This window comes from Trichechus manatus, unplaced genomic scaffold, assembly GCF_000243295.1.
Source record: "Trichechus manatus latirostris isolate Lorelei unplaced genomic scaffold, TriManLat1.0 scaffold00340, whole genome shotgun sequence".
In the NCBI taxonomy this organism is placed as follows: Eukaryota; Metazoa; Chordata; class Mammalia; order Sirenia; family Trichechidae; genus Trichechus; species Trichechus manatus.
This window is the reverse complement of record NW_004444276.1, coordinates 688296-707149: the sequence shown is the minus strand read 5'-3', so window position 1 is coordinate 707149 and position 18854 is coordinate 688296. Positions and strand designations below refer to the sequence as shown.

Sequence of the window (18854 nt, the reverse complement as noted above, 5' to 3'; positions counted from 1 at the left end):
TCAAATTAATAAGAAAATGATAGAAAAGTGGATGAGACATATATGGGAGGATAATCAAAAGGCTTATAAATACTTGAAAAGGTGCTCAACCTAATTAGTCACCAGGGAAGTGCAAATTAAAACCACAATGCGATACCCCTGCACACTTATCAGAGTGGCTAAAATGAAAAGAGTCAGAAAATATCAGTTATCAACAGGGCTGTAGAGCCGGGAGAGCGCTCAAATTGCTGGTGGGAGGGTAAATTTGTACCAGTACTTTGTAAAACTGTGTGGCATCATCTACTAAAGTTCAGTATTAACTTACAGCCCAACAATTCCACTCCTGTGTGTATATCCAAAAGAAATGTGTGCACATGTACAACAGGAGGCATTATAAGGATTTTCATATCAGCTTTATTTATATTAGCCAAAAACTGGAAATAACCCAGATGCTTAACAACAGAAGAGTGGATAAATAAAGTGTGGTAAATTCTGACAATGAAATATTATAAAGCAGTTAAAAAGAACTGCTGGTATACACAACAGTATAGGTGAATCTCACAGATACTATACTGAGTGAAGCAGACATACACAAAATTGTACTTATTATATTTTCCCGTTTATATAAAATTCAAAAACTGTAAAAATTAATCTGTGTTGTTAGAAATCGGAATAACGGTTACCTTTGAAAAGGAAAGAGGAGGTAGCAATTGTTGAGAAACCACAAGGGAGGCTTCGGGAGGGCTGGTAATTTTCTATTTCTTGATAAGTATTGCAATTTCATAGACATGTTCACTTTGTGAAAATTCATGGAGCTCATCCGTGTTGTGGTTACATGAATGTGTTCACTTTGTGAAAACTGATTGATCTGAACACTTATCATTTGTATGCTTTGCTATGTATGTTACACTTCAACTGAAAAGCTAAGTTTATGACAAAGAAAGCTCAAACCTAGAGTATGCTGGAGCTCACAGGTCAGACACATGTTTTAAAGGTCTACAGTATTTGAAGTCCATAGCTGAGGGGACATTCAACAAATATTTATTGAACACCAGGGGCATAGTGGCAAAAAGGCACAGCCCTTGTTTCAAGAAGTTTGCATGTCAGCAGAGACATAAATATTAAAATATAATGTTATAAGAATTATGATAAAGGAAGCATAGGATACCATTTAATTCACAGGAGGAGTGCTTAACTGGGATGGTAATTGGGGGTGTTGAGGGTTGAGCAGTATCATAGAAGGATTCCTAAATTTGCGCTTAGTCGTTAAAAATGAATAGGAGTCATCCAGGTGATAAAAGGGAAAGGATACTAGAGGCAGAGTGAGTATATATGAGTGAGAGGGAGAATGGCTGGAGAAATAGGCAAGTCACGAAGGACCACATGCTCTAGGTTTAGGGCTTTATTCTGAGGGCAGTAGGGTACAGGGCCATTTTAGAAAGGCTACAGCATGGATACCTGATTGGAGGGAAGGAAGACTAGAATAGGCAGACAATATTAAAAGGCTAATGTAATTGTCTAGGCCTGACCTGGCAATCTACTTCCAACAAACCAGCCATTGAAAACTCTGTGGAGCATCATCATTCTACTCTGACACACATGGGGTTGCCATGAGTTAGAATCAACTTGACAGCAACTAGAACTAAGATGGGCGGTGAGGGGAGAAGGGATGCATTCAAAAGATATTAAATACGCACAATTTACAGAACTTCGAAACAGAGTGACACAGCTGGACTTGTAATATATCGGAAAGAAATAATGCTGCCCCAAGTTCTACTGTGGAGTCATTAGTAGCTGACATAGCCAGATATTTGATCCTACAACTCTGACACCCTGTGAGCTAATGGACACACTACTTTAGATTATCAGTGTGGAAAGAACAGGGATTAACTTTGCAGAACCTCCCTCCATGTGACTGAGCACAGCTAGGTACTCGTTACATACTGCTTAATCGTGTGACTGTAAGCTCCATATATAAATGTAAATAGATAAACAGGCCCATCAAAAGGCTAAACAACAGTCGTGATAGGAAACTAAAGTAACTATGAATTTACAACAACTAAGCAGGAGAAGAACATGAGTTGAAAAATAAAATAATACCTAGAAATATAACCTACAAAATTAAGATACATCATCAGATAATGGACTCTTCAGGGTGATAAGATTATCAAACATAAAGGCCCTGTATTGAAGACCCCAATTCCTTCCCCACTGGTATGACTGAGCAGCCCCCAGTAAAAATACGCCAACTATCTCCAGTGTTGATGAACTAAGGTTAGAAAGTTCTTATTTTAGTAAAAAGACATAAAATATGTCTTAATCCAAATTAAGCCATATATTTAATTCAAAATCCCAAGTACATTTTTTGAAAAGTGAAAGAAAAATAATTCTTAAATTCTTCTAGAAGACTAAATGGATGTGAAGAGTCGAGAAACCATTGAAAAAGAAGAACAACAAGGGAATATACTACCAGATATTAAATGCATTATGACACTGAAGTAATTCACACAATATTGTACTGATGGCAAAATTTCATACAAATTCACAGAATAAGACATAAAGCTTCCAAACGGACCCAAGCACATCAAAGAAGGTGACAATTCAAGTCAGTAGAAAAAAGATTATTCAAAAAACAGTGCTAGGACAATAGGTTATTACTTTAAAAGTTACATACTACACTCATACCACACATCGAAAAAAAAATTACAGCTGGATTAAGTTATTAAATGAAATAATAAAAGAACAAGATGGTAGATTGAGCATACCAGTCTGCCTCTCCTGCTACCAAAAATCATTAAAAATGACAGGAAAAAATATATAGATATCAAAAATGTTTTTAATCCTTAACAGCATTAGAAAATAAAAAAGTATACTCTTGTTATCTAAAAATTATGAGACATCCCTAAAAGGCAGAAAGTAAGTGGGATTGGACTGATGGAAGAAATCAGAGATCAAGGTGTATACGACAGGACTGGAGAGGATCCTGCAGGGCTCCAAGCTCAGGGCATAAATATTGAGAGCGGAAAGGAGTCTTGGGGTAATTGTCAGCATACAGATTTGGTAACTGCAATCTGAGCAGCCATACTGGACCCTTACTCCCTGTCCCAGCCCCATCCCTTGAGCCAAGAAATAGACAATAGAAGTGTCTGCTTCCAAGTAGGAGCAGTGAGTATGGGGCATTTGAGCCTGAGATGCAGGGCTGGGCCCTGGTGACAGGTAGCCTCCATATCTAGATAATGAGATAGTGATATCCCACAACAAGTAGCACATCCTGTCCTCCTACAGTCACTGAATCTGCCTCGTTGAACACAGAAATCATAATCATAGAGAGGCTAACAGAAAATCTAAAATACACAATATAAAAATAAATGAGCATATAAAAAACTCCAAACAGTTAAAGAAAGGATGAAAAAGAGGCAGAAACTCAATCAAGAGAGGAACTAACACCTGATGAAATGGAGCTACTAGAGGAAACAAATTTTAAAACAAGCTTAATATTCTCATAAAGACTAGAGAAGGTATCACATTCATGAAACAAAAGGCTTATCATAAAAAGAAACAGAGATCATAGAAATTAGAATGATTTCTGAAATGAAAGGCTCGTCAGATAAGAAATATTATTATGGACATAGATGAAGTCTGAAGTAATGCACTGGAATATCAAACCAAAGGATTCTCCTAGAATATAGTGCTAATAGAGATGGAGAATAAGAGAGAAAAGTCAAGAGATAAGGAAAACAGACTCACATTTAGTAGTAGTTACTGAAGGAAAAGAGATAATCCATAATAAATTGGGTGAACAAAAATGTCTATATTAGTAATGAATTGGAAAAAAATTAAAAATACAATATCATTTATAATTGCGCAAAAAACTGAAATATAAAGGTATTATTGCTGTTAGCTACCATGGTATAAATATAACAAAACATATAACATACATAGAATCTGTCTACTGAAAATTACAAAATGATGCTGAAAGAAATCAAAGAAAACATGTTAAGTAAAGACAGGAAGATATTAAAAAACACCCAAATTGAACTTCTAGAGATGAAAACTACAATCCCTGAGATAAAAAGTACACTGTATAGAATTAATGGAAAATTAAACATTGCAGAAGAAAAAATTAACAAAGTTGAAGACACGGACATAGAAACTATATAATATAAATCACAGATAGAAAAAAAGACTGAAAAAAATGAACAGCATATCAGTGAATTGTGGGACAATGTCAAGTGACCAAATACATGTGTAATTGGACTACTAGAAGGAGAGGAGTGAGAGAGAGGGTGGGACAGAATTATTTTGGTTTAAATAATGGCCAAAAGTTTTCCAAATTTGATAAGAAATATAAATCCACAGATCCAAGAAGCCCGTTGAAATCCAAGCATAGGAAACATGAAAAGAACTACACCAAGGCAATCATAAATAATTTAAAACTGGTGGTAAAGAGAAAATCTTCAAAGAAGCCGTAAAAAAGAGACACGTTAAGTAGAGAGGAACAAAGGTAAAGATGACAGCCAATTTCGTGTTCAACAGTAGAAAAATAGCTTTATAGCACTGAAAGAATAAAAAGCCAACCTAGAATTCTTTACCCAGCAAACACATCTTTAAAAAATGGAAGCAAAGTGAAGACTTTGTCAGACATACAAAAGTTGAAAGAATATATTGCCACTACAGGAAATAGTAAACGATTTCCTTCAAGAAGAAAGAAAATGATACCAGATGTAAACAAAGAAATGAAGGGTACTGGAAATGGTAACTACATGAGTAAATATAAAAACGCTTTTTCTTATTGTGATAAGTAAAAGATGTATACCATAAACCAGTGATGGCGGGCACTTTTGCCCTGCAGGGACTATCTAGCAGTGTCTGGAGACATTTCTGGTTGTCACAATCGGGGAGGTGCTACTAGCATCTAGTAGGTGAAACCCAGTGATGCTGCTAAACATCCTAAAATGCACAGGTCAGCCCCTCATGACAATTATCCAGCCCAAAGTGTCAACAATGCTGATGTTAGAAACCCTGCTATAAAGCCTAAAGCAACTACTAAGATAATGTAACAAAGAACTATAGCTAGTAAGCCAGCAAAAATGGAATCATAAAAATTACTCAATCTAAAACAAGGGAGAAAAAGAAGAAAAAGCAAACAAACATTAGATGAGACAAATAGAAAACAAACAAGATGGTAGCTTTATACCCAATCACATTAATAATCATATTAAATGTAAGGGGACTAAATATGCCAATTAAAAGTCAGAGATTTTCAGATTGGATTAAAAAAAAAAAAACAAGACCCAACTATATGCTAACAACTACGAGAACCCCACTTTAAATCTAAGGACACAAAGAGGTTAAAAGTAAAAAGGATGCGTCATACTAACATTAATCAAAAGAGAGTTGGTGTGGCTATATTAATATCAGACAAAGTAGATTTAAGAGCAAGAATATTATCAGGGATGAAAAGAGGAATTTCATAATGATAAAAGGGTCAATTCATCAATAAGACATAACAGTCCTAAATATTTTTCCATTTAATAATAGAGCTTCAGAAGACAGGAATCAAAAATTGATAGAACTGTGAAGAGAAACAGACAAATCCACAACTATAGTGGAAGATTTCAATACTTTTCTCTCAATAATTGGGAAAACATGTAGACCAAAAATCAGTAAACATATACGACTTGAACAACACTACCAAACAACTTGAACTAATCGACATTTATAGCATATTCTACCCAACAGCAGCAGAATACATATTCTTTTCAAATGTACACAGAACATCTACCTGGATAGACCATATTCTGGGCCATAAACAAGTCTCAATAACTTTAAAAGGACTCAAGATACATGAAGTATTTTTCTGTCTATAAAGGAATTAAGTTAAAAATCAATAACAAAAAAACAGCAATTACTGTAAAGGAAAGAAGGATATAAGGGGGCAGGGAAACCAGAGCACTGGAAACGGAACAGCCAGGACGCAATTAAAGAGAATGTTGACACATTGTGAAAAATGTAACTAATGTCACTGAACAATTTCTATAGAAATTGTCAAAAGGGAACCTAATTTGCTGTGTAAACTTTCACTGAAAACACAATAAAATATTATTTAAAAAAAATATATATATATATATAATGAATGTCACCCGTTAAGTACTGTGCTCCTTTAAAAAAATCACCTATATGAGACCAAAGGGTCAACAATTACTTTAAAACAAAGATGATAATGTAAGGGGGCAGTGAAACTAGATTAATGGAAATGGAACAACCAGAATGGAAATGAGAATGTTAATGCATTGTGAAGAATGGAACCAGTGTCACTGAACAACTTGTGTAGAAATTGTTGAATGGAAACCTAAACTGCTGGGTAAACCTTCACTGAAAACACAATAAAATGTTATTAAAAGAAAAAAAAGGATAAAAGAAAAGAAATAGAAAACAACTTTGGCTTCACATACTTAAAAAAAACCAGAAAGAAAGAAAAATCACAACTACCTGAGTAATTTTGAACAAAGCACCCAGCTACTCTTGGCTCTAGGGTTAGCATCTGTCAAATAAGCTTGTGCTTGATGCCCCAGTTGACTAGAATTAGGAGTTCATTGGAATATATCTTCATAAAGACTGATGAAGTAATCACAGAGAACACATGTGACTGCAGTGGCTCTGATTTCAAGAGTTGTTATGGAAGGCAGTGACACCAGAGATCAATGAGGATGAGTGAAGAAAAAGTGGACCCCCTGCCATCTACACCCCACAGACTTCTTTTTCACACAGCTCCTTCAAGGATGGGAAAAACCTAATAAATAAGATGTATTAACCTTGTTTTAAAAAAAAAAAGACATCAGGAAAATCCCCAAGTATTTAGAAACTAAATAATACTTCTAAATAGCCTGTGGTTCAATGAGGAAATAAAAAGAAAAATTAAAATGCATTCTGAACTGCATAAAAATGAAAACACATGATCAAAATTTGAGGGATACAATGAAAGCAGTACTTAGATGGAAATTTATAGCACTCAATGCTTATATTAGAAAAGAAAATAAAGGTATCAAAATCAATTACCTCAGCTTCCATTCCCCTTAAAAGAAACTAGAAAATGATGAAAAAATGAAGCTCAAAGTAAGCAGGATGTAGGGAATAACACAGATCAGAGCAGAAATGAATGGAACAGTAAACAAAAACAATAAAGAAAATCAATGAAACCAAAGGTGATTCCTTGAAAATACCAGTGAAATTGTTAAACCTCCTGCCAGACTTATCAGGAAAAAAGAGAAGACACAAATTACCAATATAGGAATAAGAGAGATGGTACAAATTGCCAATACAGGAATTAGAGAAATGACATTACTTTAGATTCTACAGATAATAAAAGGATAAGCGAGTATTATGCCAATAAATTCAACAACTTAGATGAAATGGATAAATCCCTTGAAAGACACAAAGTCCCAAAGCTCACTCAAACACTTCACCAAAGAAGATATTCAGGCGGCCAACAGATGCATGAGGAAATGCTTGTGATCTCTAGCCATTAGAGAAATGCAAATCAAAACCACAATGAGATACCATCTTACCACAGCATTACTGGCACAAATCAAAAAAACTGGAAATAAGAAATGTTGGAGAAGCTGCGGCAAGATCGGAACTCTTAGGCGCTGCTGGTAGGAATGCAAAATGGTACAACTATTTTGGAAAACAAAATGGTGTCTCCTTAAAAAGCTAGAAATAGAATTACCATATGATTCAGCAATCCCACTCCCAGTAATATATCCTAGAGAAATGAGAGCCGTCACACGAATAGACGTACGCACACCCATGTTCGTTGCAGCATTATTCACAATAGCAAAAAGGTGGAAACAACCTAAGTGCCATCAATAGATGAATGGATAAACAAACTATGGGACATACACACAGTGGAATACTACAAACGATAAAGAACAATGATGTGAAACATCTCACAACATGGGTGAATCTGGAGGGTGTTATGCTGAGTGAAATAAGTCAATCACAAAAGGACAAATATTGTATGAGACCACTATTACAAAAACCCAAGAAAAGGTTTGTTGTTGTTATTGTTAGGTGCCATCTCATAGCAACCCTATGTACAACAGAATGAAACACTGCCCGGTCCTGCGTCATCCTCATAGTCGTTGTTATGGTTGAGCCCACGGTTGCAGCCACTGTGTCAATCCATCCCTTTGAGGGTCTTCCTCTCTTTCGATGACCCTCTACTTTACCAAGCATGATGTCCTTCTCCAGGGACTGGTCCCTCCTGATAACATGTTCAAAGTACGTGAGAGGAAGTCTTGCCATCCTTGCTTCTAAGGAGCATTCTGGGTGCACTTCTTCCAAGACAAATTTGTTTATTCTTCTGGCAGTCCATGGTATATTCAATATTCTTCACCATCACCATAATTCAAAAGCATCCATTGTTCTTCGGTCTTCCTTATTCATTGTTCAGCTTTTGCATGCATATGAGGTGACTGAAAATACCACGACTTGAGTCAGGCACACCTTAGTCCTCAAAGTGATTTTCCACACTTGAAAGAGGTCTTTTGCAGCAGATTTGCCAGTGCAATACGTCATTTGATTTCTTGACTGCTGCTTCCATGGACATTAATTGTGGATCCAAGTAAAATGAAATCCTTGACAAATTCTATCTTTTCCCTGTTTCTCATGATGTTGCTTATTGGTCCAGTTTGTGACGATTTTTGTTTTCTTAATGTTGAGGTGTAATCCATACTGAAGGCCCTAGTCTTTGATTTTCACCAGTAAGTGATTCAAGTCCTCTTTGCTTCCCACAAGCAAGGTTGTGTCATCTGCATATCGCAGGTTGTTAAATGAGTCTTCCTCCAATCCTGATGTCCTGTTCTTCATATAGTCCAGTTTCTTGGATTATTTGCTCAGCGTACAGACTGAATAAGTATGGTGAAAGGATACAACCCTGACGCACACCCTTCCTGATTTTAAACCACGGAGTATCCCCTTGTTCTGTTCGAACGACTGCCTCTTGGTCTGTGTACAGGTTCCTCATGAGCACAATTAAGTGTTCTGGGATTCCCATTCTTTGCAGTGTTTTCCATGATTTGTTACGATCCACATAGTCAAATGCTTTTGCATAGTCAATAAAACACACGTAAACATCTTTCTGATATTCTCTGCTTTCAGCCAGGATCCATCTGACATCAGCAGTGATATCCCTTGTTCCACGTCCTCTGCTGTATCTGGCTTGCATTTCTGACAGTTCCCTGTTGATGTACGGCTGCAACTGCTTTTGAATGATCTTTAGCAAAACTTTGTGTGTGATATTAATATTGTTCAATAATTTCCACATTACACACAGATAAAAACAATCTTTGGTGGTTATCAGGGAGGAGAGGGATGGGGAGGGGAAATCACTAACTAGATAGTAGACAAGTGTTAACTGTGGTGAAGGGAAAGACAACACACAGCACAGGGGAAGTCAGCACAACTTGACCAAGGGAAAGCCGTAGCAGCTTCCTAGACACATCCAAACACTTTGAGGGACCAAGTTACTGGGGCTGAGGGCTGGGGACCATGGTCTCATAAGACATCTAGGTCAACTGGCATAACATACTTCATAAAGAAAATGTTCCACATCCTACTTTGGTGAGTAGAGTCCGGGGTCTTAAAAGCTTGTGAGCGGCCATCTAAAATACATCTGTTGGTCCCATCATGTTCAGAGCAAAGGAGAATGAAGAAAACCAAAGACACAAGTTAAATATTAGTCTAATGGACTGATTGACCACATGAACCATAGCCTCCACCAGCCTGAGCCCAGAACAACTAGACGGTGCCTGGCTACTACCACCAACTGCTCTGACAAGGATCACGATAGAGGGTTCCAGAAAGAATGGGAGAAAAATGTAGAACAAAATTCAAATTCACAAAAAAAAAAAAAAAAAAAAAAACCACCAGATTTACTGGTCTGACAGAGACTGGAGGAACCCCGAGACTATGGTCCCCGGATACCCCGCTAACTCAGAACTGAAGCCACTCCCAAAGTCCCCCTTTCAGCCAAAGATTAGACAAGCTTATAAAACAAACAATAACACACGTGAGGAATGTGCTTCTTAGTTCAGTCAGGAAGCAAATGGGCAACACCTGCCGAAAAGCAACGAGGAGGCAGAGACAGGAAAACCAGAGGAATGAACACAGAGAACCCAGGATGGAAGGGGAAAGGGGAGAGTGCTGACACATTGCGAGGATTGCAACCAATGTCACAAAACAATTTGTGTATAAATTTTTGAATGTGAAAGTAATTTGTGCTGTAAACCTTCACCTAAAACACAATTAAAAAAAAAAAAAAAGAGAAAAAAGCTCACTCAAGAAGAAACAGACAACCTGAATAGCCCTGTATGCATTAAGTAGTTAAAAAGCTTCCCACAAAGAAGACTCCAAGACCAAAAGGCTTCACTGGTGAATTCTATGAAACATACAAGAAAGAAATATCAATTCTACACAAACTCTTCCATGAAACTGAAAAAGGAAGCAATACTGTCCAACTCATTTTCTGAAGCCAGCATTTCTCTGATATCAAAGCCAGAGAAAGACTTTACAAGAAATGAAAACTACAAACTAAATTAATAATTCTAAACAAAATTTTAGTAAATCAAATCCAACAAAATATAAAATGGATAATACATCATGACCAGTGGGTTTATTCCAGGAATGTAAGGTTAGTTTAGCACTGAAAAATCAATCAAAGCAATTCATCAATATTAATAGACTAAAAAAGAAAAACATATACATATAACCATCACAACAGATAAAGAATAAGCATTTGATAAAATCCAACATTCATTTTAGATGAAAAAGAAAAGTCTCAGCAAGTTGGGAATATAAGGGAACTTCCTCAAACTATCTGATAAAGGGGATATACAAAAGAAAAGCTTCAGGTAATATCATACTTAATAGTGAAAGATCAAATGCTTTCCCCAAAGATCAGCAACAAGACTACAATGACTGCTGTCAACAGTTGTATTCAACAGTTTACTGGAAGTACCAGTGAGTGAAACAAGGCAAAAACAAAACAAAACAAACCAAAGGCATCCAGATGGGAAAGGAAGAAGTAAAACTGCCTTTATTCACAGATGACACGATCATCTATGTATCAGATCTTTAAAAAGCTACTACAATTAACAAGTGAATTTAGCAAAGTTGCAGGATACAAACTCAATATACAAGAATTAGCTGTATTTTTATATAGAAGCAATAACAACAGGAAATTAAAATAGAAACAATAGCATTTAAAATGGCATAAATATATGAAAATGTAGGGATAAATCTGACAAAAGATATGCAAGACCTGTATACTGAAAACTACAAATCATTAAGAAAATTAAAAACCTAAATAAATGGACAGATATACCATGTTCATGCATCGGAAGACTCAATATTGTTAAACTGTCATTTCTTCCCAGTATAATCTATAGATTCAACATAATCCCAACCAAAATCCCAACAGGCTATTTTGGAAAACAATCTAGGAGTTTCTTGAAAAGTAGAACACACCTACCATGTGATTCAGCCAGTCTGCTTCTAGGTATTTCCCCAAGGGAAGAAAAAGACTTGTACGCAAATGTTCAAAGAAGCTTTATTTGTAATAGAAAAAAAAACTGCAACCAACTCAAATGCCCATCAAATTGTGGTAATGTTTCTACAACTGAATACTATTCCATAATTAAAAGGAATGAACTGTTGATAGCCCTGATGGTGCGGTGGTTAAGAGCTCAAGCTGCTAACCAAGAGGTCGGCAGTTCGAATCCACCAGCCACTCCTTGGAAACACTATGGGGCAGTTCTACTCTGTCCTATAGGGTCGCTATGAGTTGGAATCAACTCCATGGCAACAGGTTTGGTTTTTGGTTATAACATGGATGAATCTCAATTATGGCTTTTGAAAGAATTTAGACAAAGAAACAGTACATACTCTATGGTTCCACATATGTAAAATTCTAGAAAATACGAACTAATCTATTGTGATAGCAAATCAGTGTTTGCCGGGGCTGGGATGGGGATAGGCAAGAATTACAAAGGGGCACAAGGAAACTTTTTGGGGATGATACTTTCCTGATTGTGGTGATGGTTTCACAGGTGTATACATGTCAAAACTTATCAAGTACACTTTAAACATGTATAGTTTATGATATGTCAATTATACCCCAATAAAGCTGTTAAAAAATAAATAAAAGGAGCCAAAGATCCTTGGAGAAATGCTGAATCCAGGACTGGGTACAGGAAAGTAGAAGACGAACCTAGAACATCATCTTGTGCTAGAAAATCAGGTGGTACTCAAAGAACTAGGGGAACATGTCAAAAGAACATGGGTGGGGCTTCCACTGGCTGAATCTGAAACAATGTGTGCCTCAAAATAACTAAGGATAGCAATGGAATAGAATCCATTGAATAAAATAAGAATCCAAGTGTCCACACTAATATAAATTAATAAATAAACTAATGGGGAAGAAGGGAAAACTCTTCTTCAGAGTAGAATGCCAACTAATTAAATGCAGAAGGAATGATGGAATCGTAACATTACCATCTGACAACCATCTTAGTAATAAATGGTTTAAAAGGATAATCAATGAATGCTAAAACTTCTCCCAAGATACTTACTAATTGCGAAGGGAAAAATAGTAACTTTACAGTGGAAAAACCTCACAGACACTACCTTAAGCACTTGATCAAAGTGGAAATCACCAGTAATGGGACATACTGATATCATGTGAATCCTAATATAAATCACTGAGAAAAGCACATCACTTCTGTGCCATTCTTGCCAAAAGTGTATAATTTGCATCTAGTCATGATGAAACATCAACAAATGCAAAACGAGGGACATTTATCCAAAATAACTGGCCTGTAGTCTTAATTAAAAAATGTTAAAGTCACAAAAGACGTATTTCAGATCAAAGGAGACTAAAGAGACATGACAGTTACGTGGAATGCATAAACCTAGACTGCATCCTGAACCCGAATGAAATTTTTTTGTTCTCCTTCTGCTAAAAGGGATGTTTTTAGGAAAGCTGGTGAATTTAGGAAAGCTGGTGAATTTGAATACTGTGTATGGATTAGATAATAGTATTGTATGAATGTTTTTAATTTCCTGATTTTGACAATTATATTGTGGTTATGAAAAAGAATGTCCTTGTTCTTTAGGAAATATCCACTGAAGTAGCATCATGTGTGGAACTTACTCTCAAATGGTTCAGGAAAAAAAACGTGACTATATATAGACAGAAAAAATGTAAATGTGGTAAAATCTTAACTTTGGGGAATATGGGTTAGGGTATACAGGAATCCTTTGTACTATTCTTGAAACTTTTCTATAAATCTTAAATTATTTTGAAACAGAAAGTTAAAGTGTAATAACTAAAAGAATAAAAACGTTAAGGACAGTTTGCTCAATCAATACAACAAATGACAGAAAAGGGAAAAAGACTTAAATAGAAAGCATGGCAAACAGAAAGCAAAAAGATAAATGGCAGGAATACTGCTACATATATCAGCAACGATAATAAAAATGAATGCATTACACTCACCTATTAACAGACAGATGTTCTGATTGTTTAAAATCGAATAACTCAAGATCTTGCTATATTCTATTTACAAGAGACATACCTGAAACAAAATAACTGAGGAAGGTTGAAAATAAAGGAATGGAAAAAGTTATAACAGGCAAATGCTAATAACAAGAAGTACAACACACAGCAGGCAGTGGCACATTGCTGGTTGTCTATTCCAAATGTTCATTCTCACCTTCCTCTTTGGTAACAGAATACCAATTTTTAGCCAAGACAGAACCATCTGAAGTAAAAGACTATATTCCCCAGTCACCCTTGTAGCTTAGGGATGGCCACTTGACTAAGTTCTGCCAATGAGATGGAAGTGGAATTGTTTTCTGGAACTTCTGGGAATGTCACTTACTGGAAATTGACTCATCTGGGATAGGCCCCTTTTTGCCCTCCTACCTTTCCTCTTCCTTCTGGCCCTCAATGGAGATGTGCTGGCTGGAGCTCCAGAAGTCTCGTGGACCATGAGGGGACCTTAGGACGGAAACCATATACCAAGATGGTGAAGCAGAAAGATAGGAGCCTGGGTCCCTGATGACATCGTAGAGTCCTGGAATACCTATCTCCAGACTTCTTTTACCCAAGAAAGAAATAATCTTTCTTGTTTAAACTTATTTTATTTCTTATTTAAATTGTTTTTCTAATATGTGCAGCTGAACTTAATCCTGATAGACAGGAAGAATAATATTCTTTAGAGATAAAGAATTCAAGGCATAAATAAATAAATATATAAATAAATTGATACAAAGAGGGCTATTTCATATTGAATGAGGGAAAAACACAGCAGGAAAATATAATAGTCATGAACCTTCATGCACTAACAATATAGCTTCAAAACATATAAAGCAAACTCGGACTAAAATAATAGAAGTGGACAAATCTACAGTTATCTGTGATCAAAAACACAAACAATGAGGAAGAATATAAGGATCTGTATAATGCAACTTAACAAGCTTATTCTAACAGATACATAAGGAACTTTGTACCCAGAGACAATACACATATTTTTCAATTCATATGAAAAAGTCACAAAAATTGACCATGTTCTAGGTCAAGGATCAGCAAACTTTTTCTGTGAAGGGCCAGACAGTAAATATTTTAGGCTTTGCAGGCCATGGAGTCCTTGTCACAACTATTTAACTCTGAGGTTGTAGCTGGAAAACAACTATAGACAGTATGTAGTTTGAGGACTCCTGTTCTAGGTAACAAAGGAAATATCAAAAAATTTCCATAAAGCTGATATCACACAGGCCACAGTTACCATAATGTAGTAAAAAAGTTAGCATAAAAACAACAACAACAACAAAAGAACCCAAATCTATATGCCTAGAAATCTTAAAATAATAATCTAATGGGAGAAGGTGGGCAAAGAGAGACAATAAATAAGCAAATGAATAAACAAGATAATTTAAATATAATTTAAATTAATGTGTTATAAATAAAATGAAGATTTTTAAAATAAATTACATATATCTTTGAGTAAAAAAATTGGAAAACTTAGATGAAATGGATAATTTTCTAGGTAACTATAAATTATCATAATTGACTTAAGAAGGAGTAGACAACCTGGGGAAAATAACAAGAAATTAAGATGGTGAGGGAAAATCTACCCACCAGAAGGCCCCAGCCCAAGGTGATTTCCTAGAAGACTTCTACCAAAATTTTAAGAGATAATTCCAGTCTGATATAGCCTATCCCAGGGCATACAACAACTACAACAATAAAACAAAATATAGCCAAAAGAGGAACTTCCCTAATCTGATAAAGAATATTTACCAAAAAAAAAACCTACAACAAACATCACGAATTTGGGAATAAGGAAAGGATGCCCACTGCCATCCTTGGAGGTCGCAGCAAGTTCAATAAGGCACGCAAAAGAAAGAAAAAGGATATAGATTAGAATGGAAGAAACAAAATTGTGATTATTCACAAACGACCTGATTGTGTACATAGAAAATAAAAATAAAAAATCCACACATTATTAGAATTAATAAGTGAATTTAGCAAGAGTACTGCACACAAGATCTATGTGCAAAAATTCCCTGTATTTCTATATACCAGCAACAAATAGAAAATGTATTCTAAAAAGTGATGTCACTTATAAAATAGCTTTAAAATGTTTTTTTTTAAATAAACATCAAAAGCCCAGAAACAAATCTAACTAAAAATGTGCAGGACTGAAAATTATATTATTGAAAGAAATTACAGACCCACACAAATGCAGGGATATAACATATTCATAGAGTGGAAGACTCAGTACTTTAAAAATGGCAGTTCTACCTGAATTGAACTGTTGATTCAATGCAATATTAATCAAAATCCCAGCAGGTATTTTTCTTTCATCAAATTCTAAAATTTATATGGAAATGCAGAGGGCCAAGAATAGCTAAGGCAATCTTAAAAGAATTTCAGAGCTGGAGGACTCATATTACCACGTATCCAAGACCGATTATAAAGCTACAGTAAGGAAGACAGTGTGGAATTGGTGCAAGGATAGACAAGTAGACAGAACAGAATAGAGAATCCAGAAACAGATCAATACATACATGAACTCCTGATTTGTGATCAAGGAATGGTCTTTTCAATAAATGCTTCTGACTCACTGGATAGCCACATGAAAAAAAATTAATCTTGTGCTTGCTTCGGCAGCACATCTACTAAAATTGGAACGATACAGAGAGGATTAGCATGGCCCCTGCGCAAGGATGGCACGCAAATTCGTGAAGCGTTCCATATTTTTTTTAATTAAAAAAAAAATTAATCTTGACCCCTGCGTCACACCATACACAAAAATCAATTCCAGGTATATTAATAGTTTTCTGGTTTTAACAAAACTTCTAGGAAAAAAAATAGCAGACCATCTTAATGATCTTGGTGGTAGGAAAAAAATGTCTTAAACAGAACACAAAGAGCACTAACCAAAAAGGAAAAAAAAAATGATATAATGATCTATATTAAAATTAAGAACTTCTACTATCAAAAGACACCATTAAGAGAGTCAAAAGGCAAGCCACAGAGCATAAGAAGGCATTTGCAATACATATAATAAAGGACTCGTGTCTAGAATATATAAATAATTACAACAAATTAGTAAGAAAAAGGCAGACAACCCAATAGAAAAATGGGCAAAGGAGTTCAATAAGCACTTCACAAATACTACTACACATTCACCAGAATGGCTAAAATGAAAAAAAGACAGACAATACCAAGTACTGGCAGGGATGTGGAGCAAGTAACGCTCACATACTACTGTTAGGACTGTAAACCAGTACAACCACTTTGGAAAACTGTTGGCATTATTTTCTAAAGCTGAACACATACATACATATATAGATTCCACTCCGAGGTATGTACCCAACAGAAATACCCAATAAATGTACATATGTTCACTAAAAGACATCTATAAGGATATTCACAGCAGCACAATTTTTAAGAGCCAAAAACTGGAATTGTCTAGCAACAGTAGAATGGATAAATAAACTCTGCTATATTCATACAGGAGCCCTGGTGGTGCAGTAGTTAAGAGCTATGGCTGCTAACCAAAAGGTCAGCAGATGGACTCCACCAGCTGCTCCTTGGAAACCTTATGGGGCAGTTCTACTCTGTCCTACACGGTCAGTATGAGTCAGAATCGACCCGACGGCAATGGGTTTATATTCATACAATAGAATACTATACAGCAATAAGAATTACTGAACTGCCGCTATATGCAACAATTAGGGTAAATCTCACAAGCATAAGACTAGGTGAAAGCAAGTAGACACAACAGAGTGCATACTCTATGTTGCACTTATATATGCTTCAGAAACGAGCAAAAGTAATCTATAGTGATAAAAGGACAGTGGTGGCCTTGTTGGAAATGAGTGACTACAACAAGCAGAAAGGGTGGGTGCTGGGTGCTAGTAATGTTCTGTTTCTTCATCTGGGTGCTGGTTAAAGGGGTGTATTACCTTTGTGAAAATTCATCAGATGAGGAAATGAGGCACAGGGAAGCTAAACACCTTACCCAACGTCAGACAACTAGTTAAGTGGTAGAACCAGGATTCCAACCAAAACATCTGGCTACAGAGCCATGTTCTTAACCACTATAGCTATATTGTCTCTCCTGGAAAAAGAGAAGAAAACTACTCAACTCATTTTATAACTTCATAAAATAATCTTCATACCAAAACCAGACAAGGGTAGTCAAAGCAAGATACCTGAGGCTAATCTCACTTATGAACACAGTTGTAAAAATCTTAAGCCCAACGTTAGTAGTAAATAGGAATTATCTCAGGAATGTAACAGCTCAATGTTAAAAAAAAAAAATCTTCTAAATCACTTTAATAGCTTGAAGAGGAAAAAACACATTATCAACTCAAGAAATGACAAACAAGCATTTGATAAAACTAAATTGGCAAATGTTGTGTTATATATTTACAATTTAAAAAACCCTAAATATACTTTCATGATTAAAAACTCTCAGGATATTGGGATTATAAAGAGACTTCCTTAACTTGATAAAGGAGTCCCTGGGTGGCACAAGCAGTTAAGTGCTGAAAGGTTGGTGGTTCGGACCCACCCAGAGGTGCCACAGAAATGCCTGGTGATCTACTTCCAAAAGGTCATAGTCTTGAAAACCCTAAGGAGCAGTTCTATTCTGCACACGAGGTCGCCATAAGTCAGAATCAACTCAATGGCAGCTAACAACGACGACCAAAGAAAATCATAACAAACTCGTACTTAATGGCAGAACATCAGAGAGATTCCCACTGGAGTCAGAAACAAGACAAAAGGTGTTTGCCACCCAACCCCGCTATTCAACTCTTATAGGTCCTTACCAATGAAATAAGAGCCCCCCTGAAAACAAACACACACACATGTTGGAGTATAAATGTCTTACCAAGTCCAAAACATATAACAGCTTACATTTATTGAGTTTTCCTATACACCAGACATTATCTAAGTGTTGTATTTCCATTAATTCACCTCATCTTCGCAAAAACCCTATGAGCTAAGTACTGAATTAATATCTTCATTTCCCATAGAGGAAACCAAGGCAGAGAGTGTGCATATATCTATTCGTATGATGGCTCTTACTTCTCTAGGATATATTCCAAGGAGCGGGATTGCTGGATCCTATGGTACTTCTATTTCTAGCTTTCTAAGGAAGCGCCAAATCGATTAACAAAGTGGTTGTACCATTTTACATTCCCATCAACAGTGTATAAGTGTTACAGTCTCCCCCACAACCTCTCCAACATTTATTGTGTTTTTTGGATTAATGCTAGTCTTGTTGGGGTGAGAT

General features: G+C 36.0%; 1 protein-coding gene and 1 non-coding gene across 5 annotated transcripts in view; one reads left to right on the top strand and one right to left on the bottom strand.

Moving 5' to 3' along the window:
* The window catches only part of BRCC3 (BRCA1/BRCA2-containing complex subunit 3), a 76007-nt gene that overhangs the window by 12892 nt on the left and 44261 nt on the right, over nt 1-18854 (bottom strand). For 3 of the 4 annotated variants that reach the window (XM_004390876.1, XM_023725641.1, XM_023725642.1), the window contains one exon: nt 13967-14041. The exons of the other annotated variant lie outside the window; for it this stretch is intronic. In XM_004390876.1, coding sequence (XP_004390933.1) covers nt 13967-14041 — 75 coding nt within the window. The remainder of the gene's footprint in view (nt 1-13966; nt 14042-18854) is intronic. 4 annotated transcript variants of the gene reach the window in all.
* LOC111819271 (U6 spliceosomal RNA) lies at nt 16201-16307 on the top strand. Its single transcript, XR_002823002.1, has one exon. It is a non-coding gene; the product is annotated as a U6 spliceosomal RNA (small nuclear RNA).